We start from the raw sequence: 16,032 nt of genomic DNA, 5'->3' as shown, positions 1-16,032 counted from the left end.
TCCATTTTGGTTATAAACCAGGACTTGAACAACCAGGAAATGTCCTTCCCCCAGATAGTCACAATAACTCATCTCCTTAACTTGCTTCATGTTTCTGTTTAACTATCCCCTATCAATGAAGCCTCTTCCGACTTCCCTATGTACGCAGCACCCTCCCTGCCAACCAGCACTCTCTATTCTACGGACCCTACTCTGATTTTCCTCAATGCCATATTTTCCTCACTCACTCCTCGATGCTACATATATTTACTCGCTAATTATCTGAATCCTTCCCAAGCAAGAATTCAGAATGAAGCAAGCTCTTTAAGAGAAAAAAACTTGTTTTATTCACTATTGTATCTCTGGTGCCTAGAACAATTCTTAGTACATAGTAGGGCTCATTTGAAAGAGGAACAGAGCATCTTACCACAAATCATACTCCTAAGTAAAACAAAAATATCCTCAAACAAATAGATCTAAGACTTTTTGGAAACCCAACATGTGGAAGCATAATAAATGCAAAGTAGGTTATTTTTCTATTCCCACTTTGATCTATACAAGTAGGAATTAATTATTATACAATTCTTCAAGGTCATAAACAACTCAATCAAAATTTACCTCAAAACTCATTTAAGTCATTTGTTTTCAAATCTACTTTTGGAACAGTTGATCATGGTCCCTGAATACAAATGCCTTGATCATTAGGAATATACTATAAAGGCCAGTGGATGAGCTACAGAAGGAGCAATGGGGAAAATCAAGAGTCTGGACTAGCTCCTAATTGGATCAGCAGTGATGAATAAACAAATGATGACTGTATAAAAATGGAAACAGGATTACTCTCAATTTGGTCTTCAACTTGCTGGACATGCACAACTGATTCTCTTCTTTCAATATAACTGATACGAAAGAATATGGCTACATTAACTTACTAAAGACAACAAGGTACAAAGATAAAGGTATTAATCTCTGAAAGTATTTTGAAAACAGTGATAAACACTAAATACTTAATACTAAAACACTGCAAGATCCCCTCAACAATCCCTACCCATTTTCCCAACTTTTTTTATTTTTTGCATTATTTATTATTGATTGTCACCTCCCCCAACTAGAATGTAAACTCCATTAGAGATGATTTTTTTCCTGTTGTGTTCACTCTTCTATCCCTGGTTGCCTAAAATATTGCCTGGTATGTAGAAGGGGCTCAATAAATATGTTAAATCCTTAAACAGAAATATAAACGGGCTTTTAAATTTTAAGCAAGATTGAACAAAATGCCTAGACCACTCTTTTCCTTCCAAAAATCACTTTAGAAAAATACTGAACAAACAGTGAATCTATAAGCATTTTAAAAGCAGCTTTTGGTTTCATATTTTTAAATAGAGGGATTTAGCTGAGTTCACACTCATCTTCTTTGTTCTATTGCTTCTATTTGTTTCACCTGTATTACTAATATTCCAGCCAGCAAGCTATGTGATTAAACAGTAAATCAGATCTCCAAGCCTGGTTGATCTCCAAGCTTACATGGCCTTATTCTCTTCAGAGTCTTTGCCCAGGATCTTTTCTGTCAATAAACCCAGCTTTCTGCCATATTCCATATGGCAATTCCCTCTCCATCCCTCAACCCCTATCCCAACAAACACAGATGCAAAAAGGTGGCCCAAGAGCACACCCATAGAGACAGAAACATAGGAAAAAGCACATACACAGAGGTGAGCACACATATACAGAGGGGGGCATGCACTCACTTAAGCACTCAAACACAGAACCACTCACAGGGACAAACACATACATACATATACTCTCACAGAGCCATACATGCAGATGCATGCATACAAGTACTACTACACTAGCGTATTCAGTACTCACAGTATCACCCTCACAGAGATAAGTATGTACATACAGAGCCCACCTGCAGAGGTACCCCACACATAAACAGGGATACCTTCCCAGATCAACAGGGCACATCCTCATAAACAAACACCTCCCCTAACAGATAGATGAGCACTCCACCAAAAGACAGATAGGTTTCAAAGGCATGTATCTCTCACGTATAGACATGTGAGTACATGCATGCACACCCACACACACACGTAACTGAGAAGAACCCTGTGAGACCTTCTCAGAATAGAGAGCCACCCATGTCCTCTGCCTGCCTTTTGTCTCTAGAAAAACTTTAGTCAAAGAATAAATTTAATCAAAGAAGTGAGACAATGCAGAAAGAAAGGGAAATTGTCAAGCAAGACAAAATAATAATACTTTAGCCATTAAACAAAGTCAAGGACCTTTAGTTCTTCCTCAAGGACTACGGATAATATTCTGAGCCATGTCCTTTGAGCTGTTTTGCAGATACTGAAACCCCCATCAGGTGGAAGAAATTATCTGTGTGCTGCCCACAAGCACGCAGACCCCAGACTGATTGGAACCAGAAGGCTGATGATGCTGACTCCCCATTACCTCACCACCAGCCAATCAGAAGAATGTCCACAAGCTAATGACACTCTGCTCCTTGAACACTGTAAGACTCCTCACTACCTGCTCCAGGGTGGGACACACAGTCTTGAGGACATTAGCCCGCTGTGGCCCCCTTTGCCTGGCAAAGCAATAAAGCTATTTCTTTCTACTTCCTCCAAAACTCTGTCTCTGAGATTTAATCCAGCACCAGTGTACAAAGGCCTAATTTCAGCAACACATATATACAGCTTTTTTGGGGGGGGAAAAAGAAAGTTGGGGAATCCTACACTAGATTCTCCAGGAATTAGAAAAAGGTAGTAAATAAAAAGTAAAAGGATATAAGATTGGATTCCTGTAACATTATTTACAAATGCCGTGACCTAAGGCAAGTACCTTAACCACCCTGAGCCTCATTTTTCTCATCTATAAAATGAGAATACCTCTACATACCTGTAGGATTGTTGTATACCATAAATACTAGCTAGTTCCCTTGCCTTTGCAGGTCAAATTCTTACTAGTCATATAAATTATGTATTCACTTTTGATTTGTACTGAATTCTCTTCTTTTTAAATAATTTTTCATTTCATAATGTGACATAATGCTCATTGTAATAACAAAAGCAGCTCATCTCTATTGAACAGTTGCTATGTTCCAGGTACTGTTCTAGGCACTTTACTCATATAATCTCATTTAATCCTCACAACAACCCTGGCAGTCAGAGCCCAAGATTATATAACTAGGAAGTATACTAAAATCCAGGTCTCTAAATAGGTTCTTAACCACAAAACAAAATTACTTATCAATTATATTAATAAATGTAATGACTATTTCAAAAGCAAAAAAGTTATTAATCCCTGAAAACAGAAATGTACAAAACGGGTCCAGTTATTTCTTTGCATTTTATAAAAAAAAAACTGATCAATAGTCAAAACTTAAATGTAGTATTTAATTGTTAAATTCTGGTAACACTAGATTTCTCACTGACATTTATCTCTCCTGGAAATTTTAAAAGCAGTTTTTAGGTTTCATTCATTCTGATGACACTGGGAGTCAAAGGGAAAACTTTAATTTATACATAATTTAAGAAAGGTATAATCAACTGGCTCTTTTAAATCTTCTCTCTACATTAACACTGCTCTACCCTTGAAGGCAGAAATCTTCTCTTTCTCATACTCCTTGTCATCTAACAGTCACATAATGGGCTTCCCAAACTCATTTGTTAATAAAATACCCAATAGATAGAAGTATAGACATAAAAGGCTCTTAACAAGCAGTTAATTTACGGAGGAAAAAAATAAATGAATGTTGTAGAACAGCTTAAGTCTCCTGAGCAAACAGCTAATTGAGACTTCTTGTTTTCCAAAGGGAAATCGGAAAAAAGGCACTTATTTAATTATATAATTGGGACACGTTATTTGCAGTAAAAAAATCTAAAGTGCAGACGTGCTGACAAAGCCTTGTAATACTTAGAATCGATACTTAGCACAAAGACAAAATAGTCTGCTGACCTTTTAAAAATTGTTCAGGGATTTTTTCCTTTATGTATTTAACAAACAAGATCTAGACGCTACAAATTTAAAAGTACTAGATTATATTAGGCTAAAACTTCTAAGCAAAAAAATAACAGAAAGGGACATACTTTACCATCATCCTTTCACTTAACAGCGCAAGAATTCCTCTGGATAAGAAGGATGCATGCCTAGTTTGTCAGACTAGTATGAATTTAAACACTATGATATATCACCACATATTAAGAGGTAACGGTAACTGGCCCTGCTATTTATTTTCCAAAAGAATCCCTTAAAATTAAATATCCTAAGAATAAAGATTTTTGTCTGATATCCTCATTAAGTGGCCTTTAGCCAACAACCATCTATAACAGATCACTAATTCATGACCTAGGGCATATTTTACAACAAACTCTATGGTAAACAAATTAGATGTGTTCTGTTTTCTCTTTCTTAAAGGGTTAAACTGGACAAGTGACAACTTTAAATCTGCTCTTGGCTTAAATTATCCCAACCAAGCTCTATGGCATAGTAGTTTCAGCACTTAACACACCACTTTTCTCCTAATAGAGCAGCTCTAAAACTTCCTAATGAAAATCTTGGTCCTACCCACCAATGGGGCCTATCTCCTTGGAAGGCTAGTGGCCATGTATCTTCTCAGGCACATGCCCCAGTTAGGCTTCTAAATTTTCCACCAAAAAACATCAATCATCTCTACTTCCTGCTTGGTTAACTGCCAAAGCACATGGCTCTTCCCTTAATCAGCAAGAAGTAATATCCAGAATGTAAGGTCTTGCTACTGAATATAGCTCACTATTTTAACCTGGATTCCATAATATTGTCCAACTATTTATCAAAAGCTTACTTTGCAGCCTATTCATTCCTCTACACTATATTCTATTGATAAATTCTGTCCCTTATAAATGCTAGACTAATAATGTACTTAGACCAAACTGCTTATTCCTGCACTGCTATTTGGCATTGTGTCTTTATCTCTGAAGGGTGTAACTGTGAGCACATTGTTAAGAATGTCATCCTTTACAACAGAGAATATCTTTTAAAAGCATAGGAAGAGAAACTTCTTTGACCGTTCACCAAAGCTGTGCTATTCATGAGCACATACATTTAAATTTTTAAATGTAGGTAAAACTATGAGCAAATAATTAGAATTATAAAAGTGATAACTGATAAAGTCTACCAACTTTTAACATCACTGTAAAATGGAGGGGTGAAATCTTTTTTTCTACTGCAAACCGCTGGCATAAAAAAAATGAGAAAGAACAATTTAGAAAAAATAATTTAAATGTTATTCAATATTAAGAAAAACATAAAATATCCAAAAATTATGATAATATTTCTGTTCTACATTATGGACAATTACAGAGGGAGAGCAGAGACACAAATTTATGTTAACATTAAGAGTGACAAAAAGAATTCAAGACACAAAGAAATGACAAGGGAGAGCCAGTCAAGGAAGGGCTAATATTTGAGCTATTTATATTAGTCTTGGGTTATGCATCTCAAGTAGTGATTACATTTTTTTATATTCTTTGAAATGACCTAAGTTCATATCACTCCCCTGCCCAAAAACCTTTCACAGCAGTGGCTGCCAGATGTTCAATATCCTCCATAACACAGCTTCCAAATTATCCCCTATTATTCCTTTACCTTATATTTACCACCAAATGGAGTTGTTAATTCCTAAACACACCCGTTTTCCAACCTTACTGCCACTGGTCAAACCAGTTATTCCATCTGAGCTACCCTCCCTTCCACTCCGCCTCTGCATGACACAATCCTACTCACTGTCATCATCAAGCATGCTGCCTAAGAGATGGAACTTTCACAACAGCCCTCCATCTACCATTCTGCTTCTTGACCAATGGGCAGAACTTTCAACATCATCAAACCATGAACCAGCTGGGACCACACCAAGTGGTCCATATCAAAGTTGGTATGGACCAACTTTGAAGATGGTTCTGAAGATGGTTCTCAGTATTTTTCCTCAACACACACTCATTGCTCCATTTTTTCTTTAATTACAATTGTTTGTATGCATGTATTCCCTCAAGTAGATTTGGATAGCACCTCTTTTTATTATCCCCCACTCCAACTTAACACAATCATCAGTAAAGTGAATTCAAAATAAAAATCTGTTCAATTAGGTAAAGATTTCTATCAAAAGTTACCTCTTTCCTAAAGAACTTGGGTCAGTTACTCTTGACCCTCATCCATGTGTTTTGGTGAATAGCAATCCACTTTAAGGAGATGTTACATTTCATGATAAAATGAATTATTTTCTTAAAAAAAAAAAAAAAACTATAAACAATTTAAGATGGTATTCCCCGTGTCAAAGAAAATTCTGAAATGGGCAATAGCAGTAGGCTTAGTTTAAGTCGTGCAGTTGCCTCTGGATACTGCAAAGGTCTTCATTCCTCCCCATAAGTTGTGATCAGTGTTTATCCATAAGAATCGCTAAGGAACCTTCTTGGGCCACATTTGACAAAGTTGTTTTATAAGAAGCACTAGACTAGAAGTTAGCAGCCTGGGTTTTTGTCCCCATTTTACCAGCTATAATCACAGTAGTTTCTGATTTTCCATCTGCCAAATGAGGGGTTTTGAGAACATTAATTGTTTCCAAATTGGTAACAGATTTTGAGAAAAATTCGTTGTTTCCTAACTGTGTTCCTTGGAATTCTGGGGTAAACAGCACGGGGTGGAGGTGCCCTAAGGCCGAATGGGCTTCCTCACCCCACCACCCCCTACAGCTTTATCAGTTCACATGAACATTTTAAAACACTAAAAAAAAAAAATTGGGAATAAAATTCCTAATATAAATATACAAATAGGTTTTTTTAATCACAAACAAGCTATATAAATGAAGAGAACTTTTGTTTCAGCTCCATTGTAACCTTGTTAACAACAAAGCTTATGTTAACTAAACATGTAATGAGAAGAAAAAAAGATTAAGTCAAAACAGCAAGTCACCTAAAAAATAGACTACAAGATTAAAAGAAGCATGACGTGCTGAGGAAAAATATTCTCCTAAAGTAATCTATCTCTAAGGCACAAACTAGAGGGACTTTTCAAACTAAATCAGAGGCAGAAATACTGGGCCTGCACAAAGTTAAGTAAATGTGTTAGAAGCTGGGACTGAGCTCAAAGGAACTTGGCTCTCAGGAATGAGCTTTAACCATCTCTAAAGTGTAAGATATCTTTACTTAACTGCCACCTTTAAGACTTACAAATAAAAAAAAAAAAAGTCAAGAAAATTCTCTCCACAACATTTAACATGGTTAACAGTGTAGGAAAGTGACTCAAAATTTTGAATTTATTCAGATTTCATAAAAAGTCAAAACTTAAAAGATTCCCAATGCACTAACATAATATCTAAAGAACACTTTTTTTTCCCTGTGAGAATGCTTCTAGTAAATGCTAAGAAAAGAGGTAAAAAGGTTGGTTTAACAACTGATATTCTAAAATCACAGACTAAAGACTGGTAATAACATACAGCCAGCCATTCTCAATCACAGATGAGAGATGGCAAAAAGCCTATTCCAAAGACCCACAGAATACTTTTATCATACGAAGTCACTCAGCCTCTGTTCAAAATTATCTAATGTACAACTCTAATTTTTAGAAAACTTTTTCCAGACATGAAATTTGCCATTATTTCTTCTAATCATTCTGATTTCATTACCTCTTCAGATGTCAAACTGTAACCAACTAATGCCAACCTTCTCAAGGTAGAGTACATTATTACGTATTATATAGGAGGGGCAAAAGATATGTGGGAGCAAGGAAATGACAGTTTAAAAAAAGACTAAACAATGGTGAAACAATAGCAAAATCTAAAAGTAATTTAGGATAGCTCAAAGTTTTGATAAGTTTTAAAACTTTTGGAACTTTAAATCTATTTTCCTACACAAACAAGTTATATACGATGGTAAGATTCCTAGATGAGCTCACACACACACACACACAAAATCCAACATTTAATTGGAAAGTTCCAAAGTTATACAGAACCAACCACCATTTCAGGATCTCAGTGGGGTGCCAGAAACAGAGGTCTTCATCGCTAAGAAAAGGTGGAGGGGTTTCATCCTCTTTTGACCTTACACTCCCAGGCCCCACTTAAAATCTCTGTAGTTACCAAAGTATGGTCCAGGGACCTCTGGGGAGATACTGAAACCCTTTCTGGAGGACCACAAAGTCAGAATTATTTTGATAGTATTATACTAAGATGTTTGACTTTTTCTCATTCTCCCATGACAATGGAGTGGACAATGGAGTTTTTTAAAGGCTACATGAAGTATATGGTACAACAGACTGAATATAAAAGCAGAGGTGAGAATTCAATTATCTTCCATTAGGATATTTAAAATATTAGTAAAATATAAAACAGTGTCACTCTTCTCACTAATTTTTTTGCTTTGGAAAAGTTATTCTTCATAAAGTTTGTTATTTATTTTAATATGTAATGGATTTATGATAGGTATTTTTAATGAAATAAAAATGTTTCTATAATGATCAGGCTTAATTTTGAATGCAGTAAATATAAATAGATATAACTTACATAAATAAAAGCTCTTTGGAATCCTCAATAATTTAGAACAATGTTAATAAGTTCCTGAGATCAAAAATGTTGGAGAATCAATATTCTAGAAGGTAAAGACAAGGTCTACTCTCCTTGAGGCCACTGGTGTGGTTAATGTAGAGAAGGAAGGGTACATTCACAGACAGGAACACCTACAGTTGTGAAATGAAGATTTGAGGACAATATTCTGAGAGAAAATTCTGATGATAAAAAGCAGAACCAGAAGAGAGCCAAAGTCTGCATTTCCTCTTTTCTGCTCATCCTTACCATAGTAGATAAATGAGAATTAGTCACAATGTCATGTAAAAGTATAAATAAAGTCAAAGAAGCTGAAAAGTAAGAGAAGTGTCTTAGTAGAATGATTAAAGAGTACTAGGAAGGCCACTCTAACCACAGTATGGGATTAAGTTCATAGATGTAATAGGAGGTAAGGGTGGAAATGTGGGTAAGGGTCATACTGAGAATAACCCTAAATAAATAATAGGCTAAAGAAACTAAATTTAACCATGCAAGAGGAAAGCTGCTGAAGGATTTTCAGCCAAGGGGTATTAAAATCAGTTCTGTAAACTCCAAAGCTTTTTAAAATACTTTTATCTATTACAAAATGTGAGATATTCCAATATCTACAAATGAAAATTCTGATTATATGATTGAAGATTTCAAACATATGAAAAAATGAAAGCTCACCATGTTGCTTCTGCTTTGGGTTATACATTTTCCACCACCGAAAAATTATAAATCCATCTTGAATTCTAAGAAAGATAAATTACAGAAATGAAAGCTTAAGTAAGAATTTACTTAACTCATTTCTTAATTAGTTATTATAAAAGGCAGGCAATTGATAATAAGGAAATACACAAAATTTTCAACAGGACACTAGCATACCAAGATGTTTCATAATCTTCCAGTTAAGAAAGGAAAAGAAGATTTGCAAAGCTCTTAGATTCTTCTATTTAGGTAAACTGTAATACCAGATTACATTTAACAGGAAAATAAAGTGTCAACAGAAAAAACTGTTTCTTTTTTAAATTTAAATTTTTAATTTTTAAAATTTAAAAAAGGAGTTAAAATTATATAAACTAAAAGCCAAATCTTCAAATGGGGATATTAGCACACTAAGGGAAAACATTTAAAGATTTTCTTTCATTTCAATAATGATACAACACTTCATATCCCAGAAGGATGGAATTATAGCCTAACTTTTACTTTTTACTTTTAACTTGGAGATAATTTTAGACTCACAAAGAAGTTACCTCTCCGTTATAAGTGAGGTATGAGGGCTGCCAAACCCTAGCACCTCTCAACTAATTCCATATCTTCAAGTTTTATCTAAGTAACAAATTTTAAGCAAATCACAAAAATAAGAGTAAGCTTTTCTTTCAAGGCTTATAGAAGACAGAATATATCAAACATATGAACTATCACTGCTTATTATATTCAGATTTCATTTCCTCCTTAAGGTAAAATTAGAAATGCTAATAAATGCTAAACAATTCTATCGTTCCAATTTTAGTATATGTGCTGCCGAAGCGAGCACTGCTAAACAATTCTAAAACCTGACTATCTATACTAAGGAACTAATGGATGAGAGTAATCAACGTCTCCGATCCTTGCTTACATAACAAATGACCACAATGAATTCTACAACAAAAATGGTCAGGTAATCTAGTGGCTAAATTTTTAAAACTAGGGATGATATAAGATTATTCATTTCCATAAGCTACTATTCAATAATATTTTGCCAGCTTAAACCTTAGCTAAATTAATCCACTGATAGAAACATTTAAAAAAATCAATTCACCAAGTATGAGTCACTGAAGAAAATGATTTTTGATTTATGATTTTATTTGAAAAGGCCAACATTTCTAATATGAAAAAGCAAGTCATATTCAATACAGTATCATAATCAAAACAAATTTTGTAATATTTCAAATTTGTTTAAGATGGGTCCTCATTTATTTATTTATTTATTCTTACCTAATAGACATGTCTTCCGTAATGTAATAGATTTCACGAACCATGACTTTTCCAGAAAGAACAGAGAAAGAAAAGGAGCCTGTTGTAGGAAAAAAAATAACAGCAATTAATGTAATTGTTTTGAAAGACAGTAGAGCCCTTAAAGCTTTAAATGCTCTTCGCATTCAATTTACTCAATAATTAAATGTTCTCTCCCTACTCCCTTCCTGATATCCTTAAAGCCTTACTAACCTTCTAACATTTTTCCCTCAAATATAACAAAAAGTGCCATACATATCATCACTATGAACTGAGCTACTAAATAACTATATGAGAACATTAGTTTAAACAACTGCTTCCTATGGATAATTCCCTTAATTAGGCACAGCCATTAAATAAACCCAAAGCAGTGCAGAGGGCAGACAGCAGAAGCAAAAAGAACTACAATCCTGCAGCTTGTGGAACAAAAACCACATTCACAGAAACACAGACAAGATGAAAAGGCAGAGGGCTATATACCAGATGAAGGAACAAGATAAAACCCCAGAAAAACAACTAAATGAAGTGGAGATAGGCAACCTTCCAGAAAAAGAATTCAGAATAATGATAGTGAAGATGATCCAGGACCTCGGAAAAAAAATGGAGGCAAAGATCGAGAAGATGCAAGAAATGTTTAACAAAGACCTAGAAGAATTAAAGAACAAACAAAGAGAGATGAACAATACAATAACTGAAATGAAAACTACACTAGAAGGAATCAACAGCAGAATAACTGAGGCAGAAGAACGGATAAGTGACCTGTAAGACAGAATGGTGGCATTCACTGCCGCGGAACAGAATAAAGAAAAAAGAATGAAAAGAAATGAAGACAGCCTAAGAGACCTCTGGGACAACATTAAAAGCAACAACATTCGCATTATAGGGGTCCCAGAAGGAGAAGAGAGAGAGAAAGGACCCGAGAAAATATGTGAAGAGATTATAGTCGAAAACTTCCCTAACATGGGAAAGGAAATAGCCACCCAATTCCAGGAAGCGCAATGAATTCCATACAGGATAAACCCAAGGAGAAACATAGGCCGAGACACATAGTAATCAAATTGGCAAACATTAAAAACAAAGAAAAATTATTAAAAGCAGCAACGGAAAAACGACAAATAACATACAAGGGAACTCCTATAAGGTAAACAGCTGATTTCTCAGCAGAAACTCTACAAGCCAGAAGGGAGTGGCATGATATACTTAAAGTGATGAAAGGGAAGAAACTACAACCAAGATTACTCTACCCGGCAAGGATCTCATTCAGATTCGATGGAGAAATCAAAAGCTTTACATACAAGCACAAGCTAAGAGAATTCAGCACCACCAAACCAGCTCTACAACAAATGCTAAAGGAACTTCTCTAAGTGGGAACACAAGAGAAGAAAAGGACCTACAAAAACAAACCCAAAACAATTAAGAAAATGGTCATAGGAACATACATATCGATAATTACCTTAACGTGAATGGATTAAATGCTCCAACCAAAAGACACAGGCTTGCTGAATGGATACAAAAACAAGACCCATCTATATGCTGTCTACAAGAGACCCACTTCAGACCTAGGGACACATACAGACTGAAAGTGAGGGGATGGAAAAAGATATTCCATGCAAATGGAAATCAAAAGAAAGCTGGAGTAGCTATACTCATATCAGATAAAATAGACTTTAAAATAAAGTATGTTACAAGAGACAAGGAAGGACACTACATAATGATCAAGGGATCAATCCAAGAAGAAGATATAACAATTGTAAATATATATGCACCCAGCATAGGAGCACCTCAATACATAAAGCAACTGCTAAGAGCTATAAAAGAGGAAATCGACAGTAACACAATAATAGTGGGGGACTTTAACACCTCACTTACACCAATGGACAGATCATCCAAAATGAAAATAAGTAAGGAAACACAAGCTTTAAATGACACAATAGACCAGATAGATTTAATTGATATTTATAGGACATTCCATCCATAAGTAGCAGATTACACGTTCTTTTCAAGTGCACACGGAACATTCTCCAGGATAGATCACATCTTGGGTCACAAATCAAGCCTCAGTAAATTTAAGAAAATTGAAATCATATCAAGCATCTTTTCTGACCACAACGCTATGAGAATAGAAATCAGTTACAGGGAAAAAAAACGTAAAAAACACAAACACATGGAAACCAAACAATACGTTACTAAATAACCAAGAGATCACTGAAGAAATCAAAGAGGAAATCAAAAAATACCTAGAGACAAATGACAATGAAAACACGACCATCCAAAACGTATGGGATGCAGCAAAAGCAGTTCTAAGAGGGAAGTTTATAGCTATACAAGCCTACCTCAAGAAACAAGAAAAATCTCAAGTAAACAATCTAACCTTACACCTAAAGGAACTAGAGAAAGAAGAACAAACAAAACCCAAAGCTAACAGAAGGAAAGAAATCATAAAGATCAGAGCAGAAATAAATGAAATAGAAACAAAGAAAACAATAGCAAAGATCAATAAAACTAAAAGCTGGTTGAGAGGATAAACAAAATTGATAAACCATTAGCCAGACTCATCAAGAAAAAGAGGGACAGGACTCAAATCAATAAAATTAGAAATGAAAAAGAAGTTACAACAGACACCGCAGAAATACAAAGCATCCTAAGAGACTACTACAAGCAACTCTATGCCAATAAAATGGACAACCTGGAAGAAAGGGACAAATTCTTAGAAAGGTATAACCTTCCAAGACTGAACCAGGAAGAAACAGAAAATATGAACAGAACAATCACAAGTAATGAAATTTAAACTGCGATTAAAAATCTTCCAACAAACAAAAGTCCAGGACCAGATGGCTTCACAGGTGAATTCTATCAAACATTTAGAGAAGAGCTAACACCCATCCTTCTCAAACTCTTCCAAAAAATTGCAGAGGAAGGAACACTCCCAAACTCATTCTATGAGGCCACCATCACCCTGATACCAAAACCAGACAAAGATACTACAAGAAAAGAAAATTACAGACCAATATCACTGATGAATATAGATGCAAAAATCCTCAACAAAATACTAGCAAACAGAATCCAACAACACATTAAAAGGATCATACACCACGATCAAGTGGGATTTATCCCAGAGATGCAAGGATTCTTCAATATATGCAAATCAATCAATGTGATACACCATATTAACAAATTGAAGAATAAAAACCACATGACCATCTCAATAGAAGCAGACGAAGCTTCTGACAAAATTCAACACCCATTTATGATAAAAACTCTCCAGAAAGTGGGCATAGAGGGAACCTACCTCAACATAACAAAGGCCATATATGACAAATCCACAGCAAACATCATTCTCAATGGTGAAAAACTGAAAGCATTTCCTCTAAGATCAGGAACAAGACAAGGATGTCCACTCTCACCACTATTATTCAACATAGTTCTGGAAGTCCTAGCCATGGCAATCAGAGAAGAAAAAGAAATAAAAGGAATACAAATTGGAAAAGAAGTAAAACTGTCACTGTTTGCAGATGAAATGATACTATACATAGAGAATCCTAAAACTGCCACCAGAAAACTACTAGAGCTAATCAATGAATTTGGTAAAGTTGCAGGATACAAAATTAATGCACAGAAATCTCTTGCATTCCTATACACTAATGATGAAAAAGCTGAAAGAGAAATTATGGAAACACTCCCATTTACCATTGCAACAAAAAGAATAAAATACCTAGGAATAAACCTACCTAGGGAGACAAAAGACCTGTATGCAGAAAACTATAAGACACTGATGAAAGAAATTAAAGATGATACCAACAGATGGAGAGATATACCACGTTCTTCAATTGGAAGAATCAATATTGTGAAAATGACTATAATACCCAAAGCAATCTACAGATTCAATGCACTCCCTATCAAATTACCAACGGCATTTTTTACGGAACTAGAACAAATCATCTTAAAATTTGTATGGAGAAACAAAAGACCCCGAATAGCCAAAGCAGTCTTGAGGGAAAAAAATGGAGCTGGAGGAATAAGACTCCCTGACTTCAGACTATACTACAAAGCTACAGTAATCAAGACAATATGGTACTGGCACAAAAACAGAAACATAGATCAATGGAACAAGATAGAAAGCCCAGAGATAAACCCATGCACATATGGTCAACTAATCTATGACAAAGGAGGCAAGGATATACAATGGAGAGAAGACAGTCTCTTCAATAAGTGGTGATGGGAAAACTGGACAGCTATATGTAAAAGAATGAAATTAGAACACTCCCTAACACCATACACAAAAATAAACTCAAAATGGATTCGAGACCTAAATGTAAGACTGGACACTATAATCCTCTTAGAGGAAAACATAGGAAGAACACTCTTTGACATAAATCACAGCAAGATCTTTTTTGATCCACCTCCTAGAGTAATGGAAATAAAAACGAAAACAAACAAATGGGACCTAATGAAACTTCAAAGCTTTTGCACAGCAAAGGAAACCATAAACAAGATGAAAAGACAACCCTCAGAATGGGAGAAAATATTTGCAAACAAATCAATGGACAAAGGATTAATCTCCAAAATATATAAACAGCTCATGCAGCTCAATATTAAAGAAACAAACACCCCAATTCAAAAATGGGCAGAAGACCTAAACAGACATTTCTCCAAAGAAGACATACAGATGGCCAAGAAGCACATGAAAAGATGCTCAACATCACTAATTATTAGAGAAATGCAAATCAAAACTACAATGAGGTATCACCTCACACCAGTTAGAATGGGCATCATCAGAAAATTTACAAACAACAAATGCTGGAGAGGGTGTGGAGAAAAGGGAACCCTCTTGCACTGTTGGTGGGAATGTAAATTGATACAGCCACTATGGAGAACAGTATGGAGGTTCCTTAAAACACCAAAAATAGAATTACCATATGATCCAGCAATCCCACTACTGGGCATATACCCAGAGAAAACCATAATTCAAAAAGACACATGCACCGCAATGTTCATTGCAGCACTATTTACAATAGCCAGGTCATGGAATCAACCTAGATGCCCATCGACAGACGAATGGATTAAGAAGTAGGGTACATATATACAATGGAATATTACTCAGCCATAAAAAGGAACGAAATTGAGCCATCTGTTGAGACATGGATGGATCTAGAGACTGTCATACAGAGTGAAGTAAGTCAGAAAGAGAAAAACAAATATCATACATTAACGCATGTATGTGGAACCTAGAAAAATGGTATAGATGAACCGGTTTGCAGGGCAGAAGTTGAGATACAGATGTAGAGAACAAATGTATGGACACCAAGGGGGGAAAACCACAGTGGCGTGGGGATGGTGGTGTGCTGAATTGGGCGATTGGGATTGACATATATACACTGATGTGTATTAAATTGATGACTAATAAGAACCTGCAGTATAAACAAACAAACAAACAAAAAACCCAAAGCAGTGACTAATTCACCATTCTCCTCCATTAATTTGGGTGACCCCAGGAACCA

General features: G+C 35.4%; 1 protein-coding gene across 12 annotated transcripts in view; it reads right to left on the bottom strand.

Annotated features, from left to right (window-relative positions):
- Positions 1 to 16,032, bottom strand: part of BLTP1 (bridge-like lipid transfer protein family member 1) — a 204,277-nt gene that overhangs the window by 166,820 nt on the left and 21,425 nt on the right. For all 12 annotated transcript variants that reach the window (XM_082462683.1, XM_082462685.1, XM_082462692.1 and 9 more), the window contains 2 exons: positions 10,517 to 10,595; positions 9,227 to 9,291 (listed from right to left, as the gene is read on the bottom strand). In XM_082462683.1, the coding sequence (XP_082318809.1) occupies positions 9,227 to 9,291; positions 10,517 to 10,595 (144 nt within the window). The remainder of the gene's footprint in view (positions 1 to 9,226; positions 9,292 to 10,516; positions 10,596 to 16,032) is intronic.

This window comes from Balaenoptera physalus, assembly GCF_965194825.1.
Source record: "Balaenoptera physalus genome assembly, chromosome: 5".
In the NCBI taxonomy this organism is placed as follows: Eukaryota; Metazoa; Chordata; class Mammalia; order Artiodactyla; family Balaenopteridae; genus Balaenoptera; species Balaenoptera physalus.
Note: the sequence above shows the minus strand (reverse complement) of the source record. Positions and strands in the feature narration are given on the sequence as shown.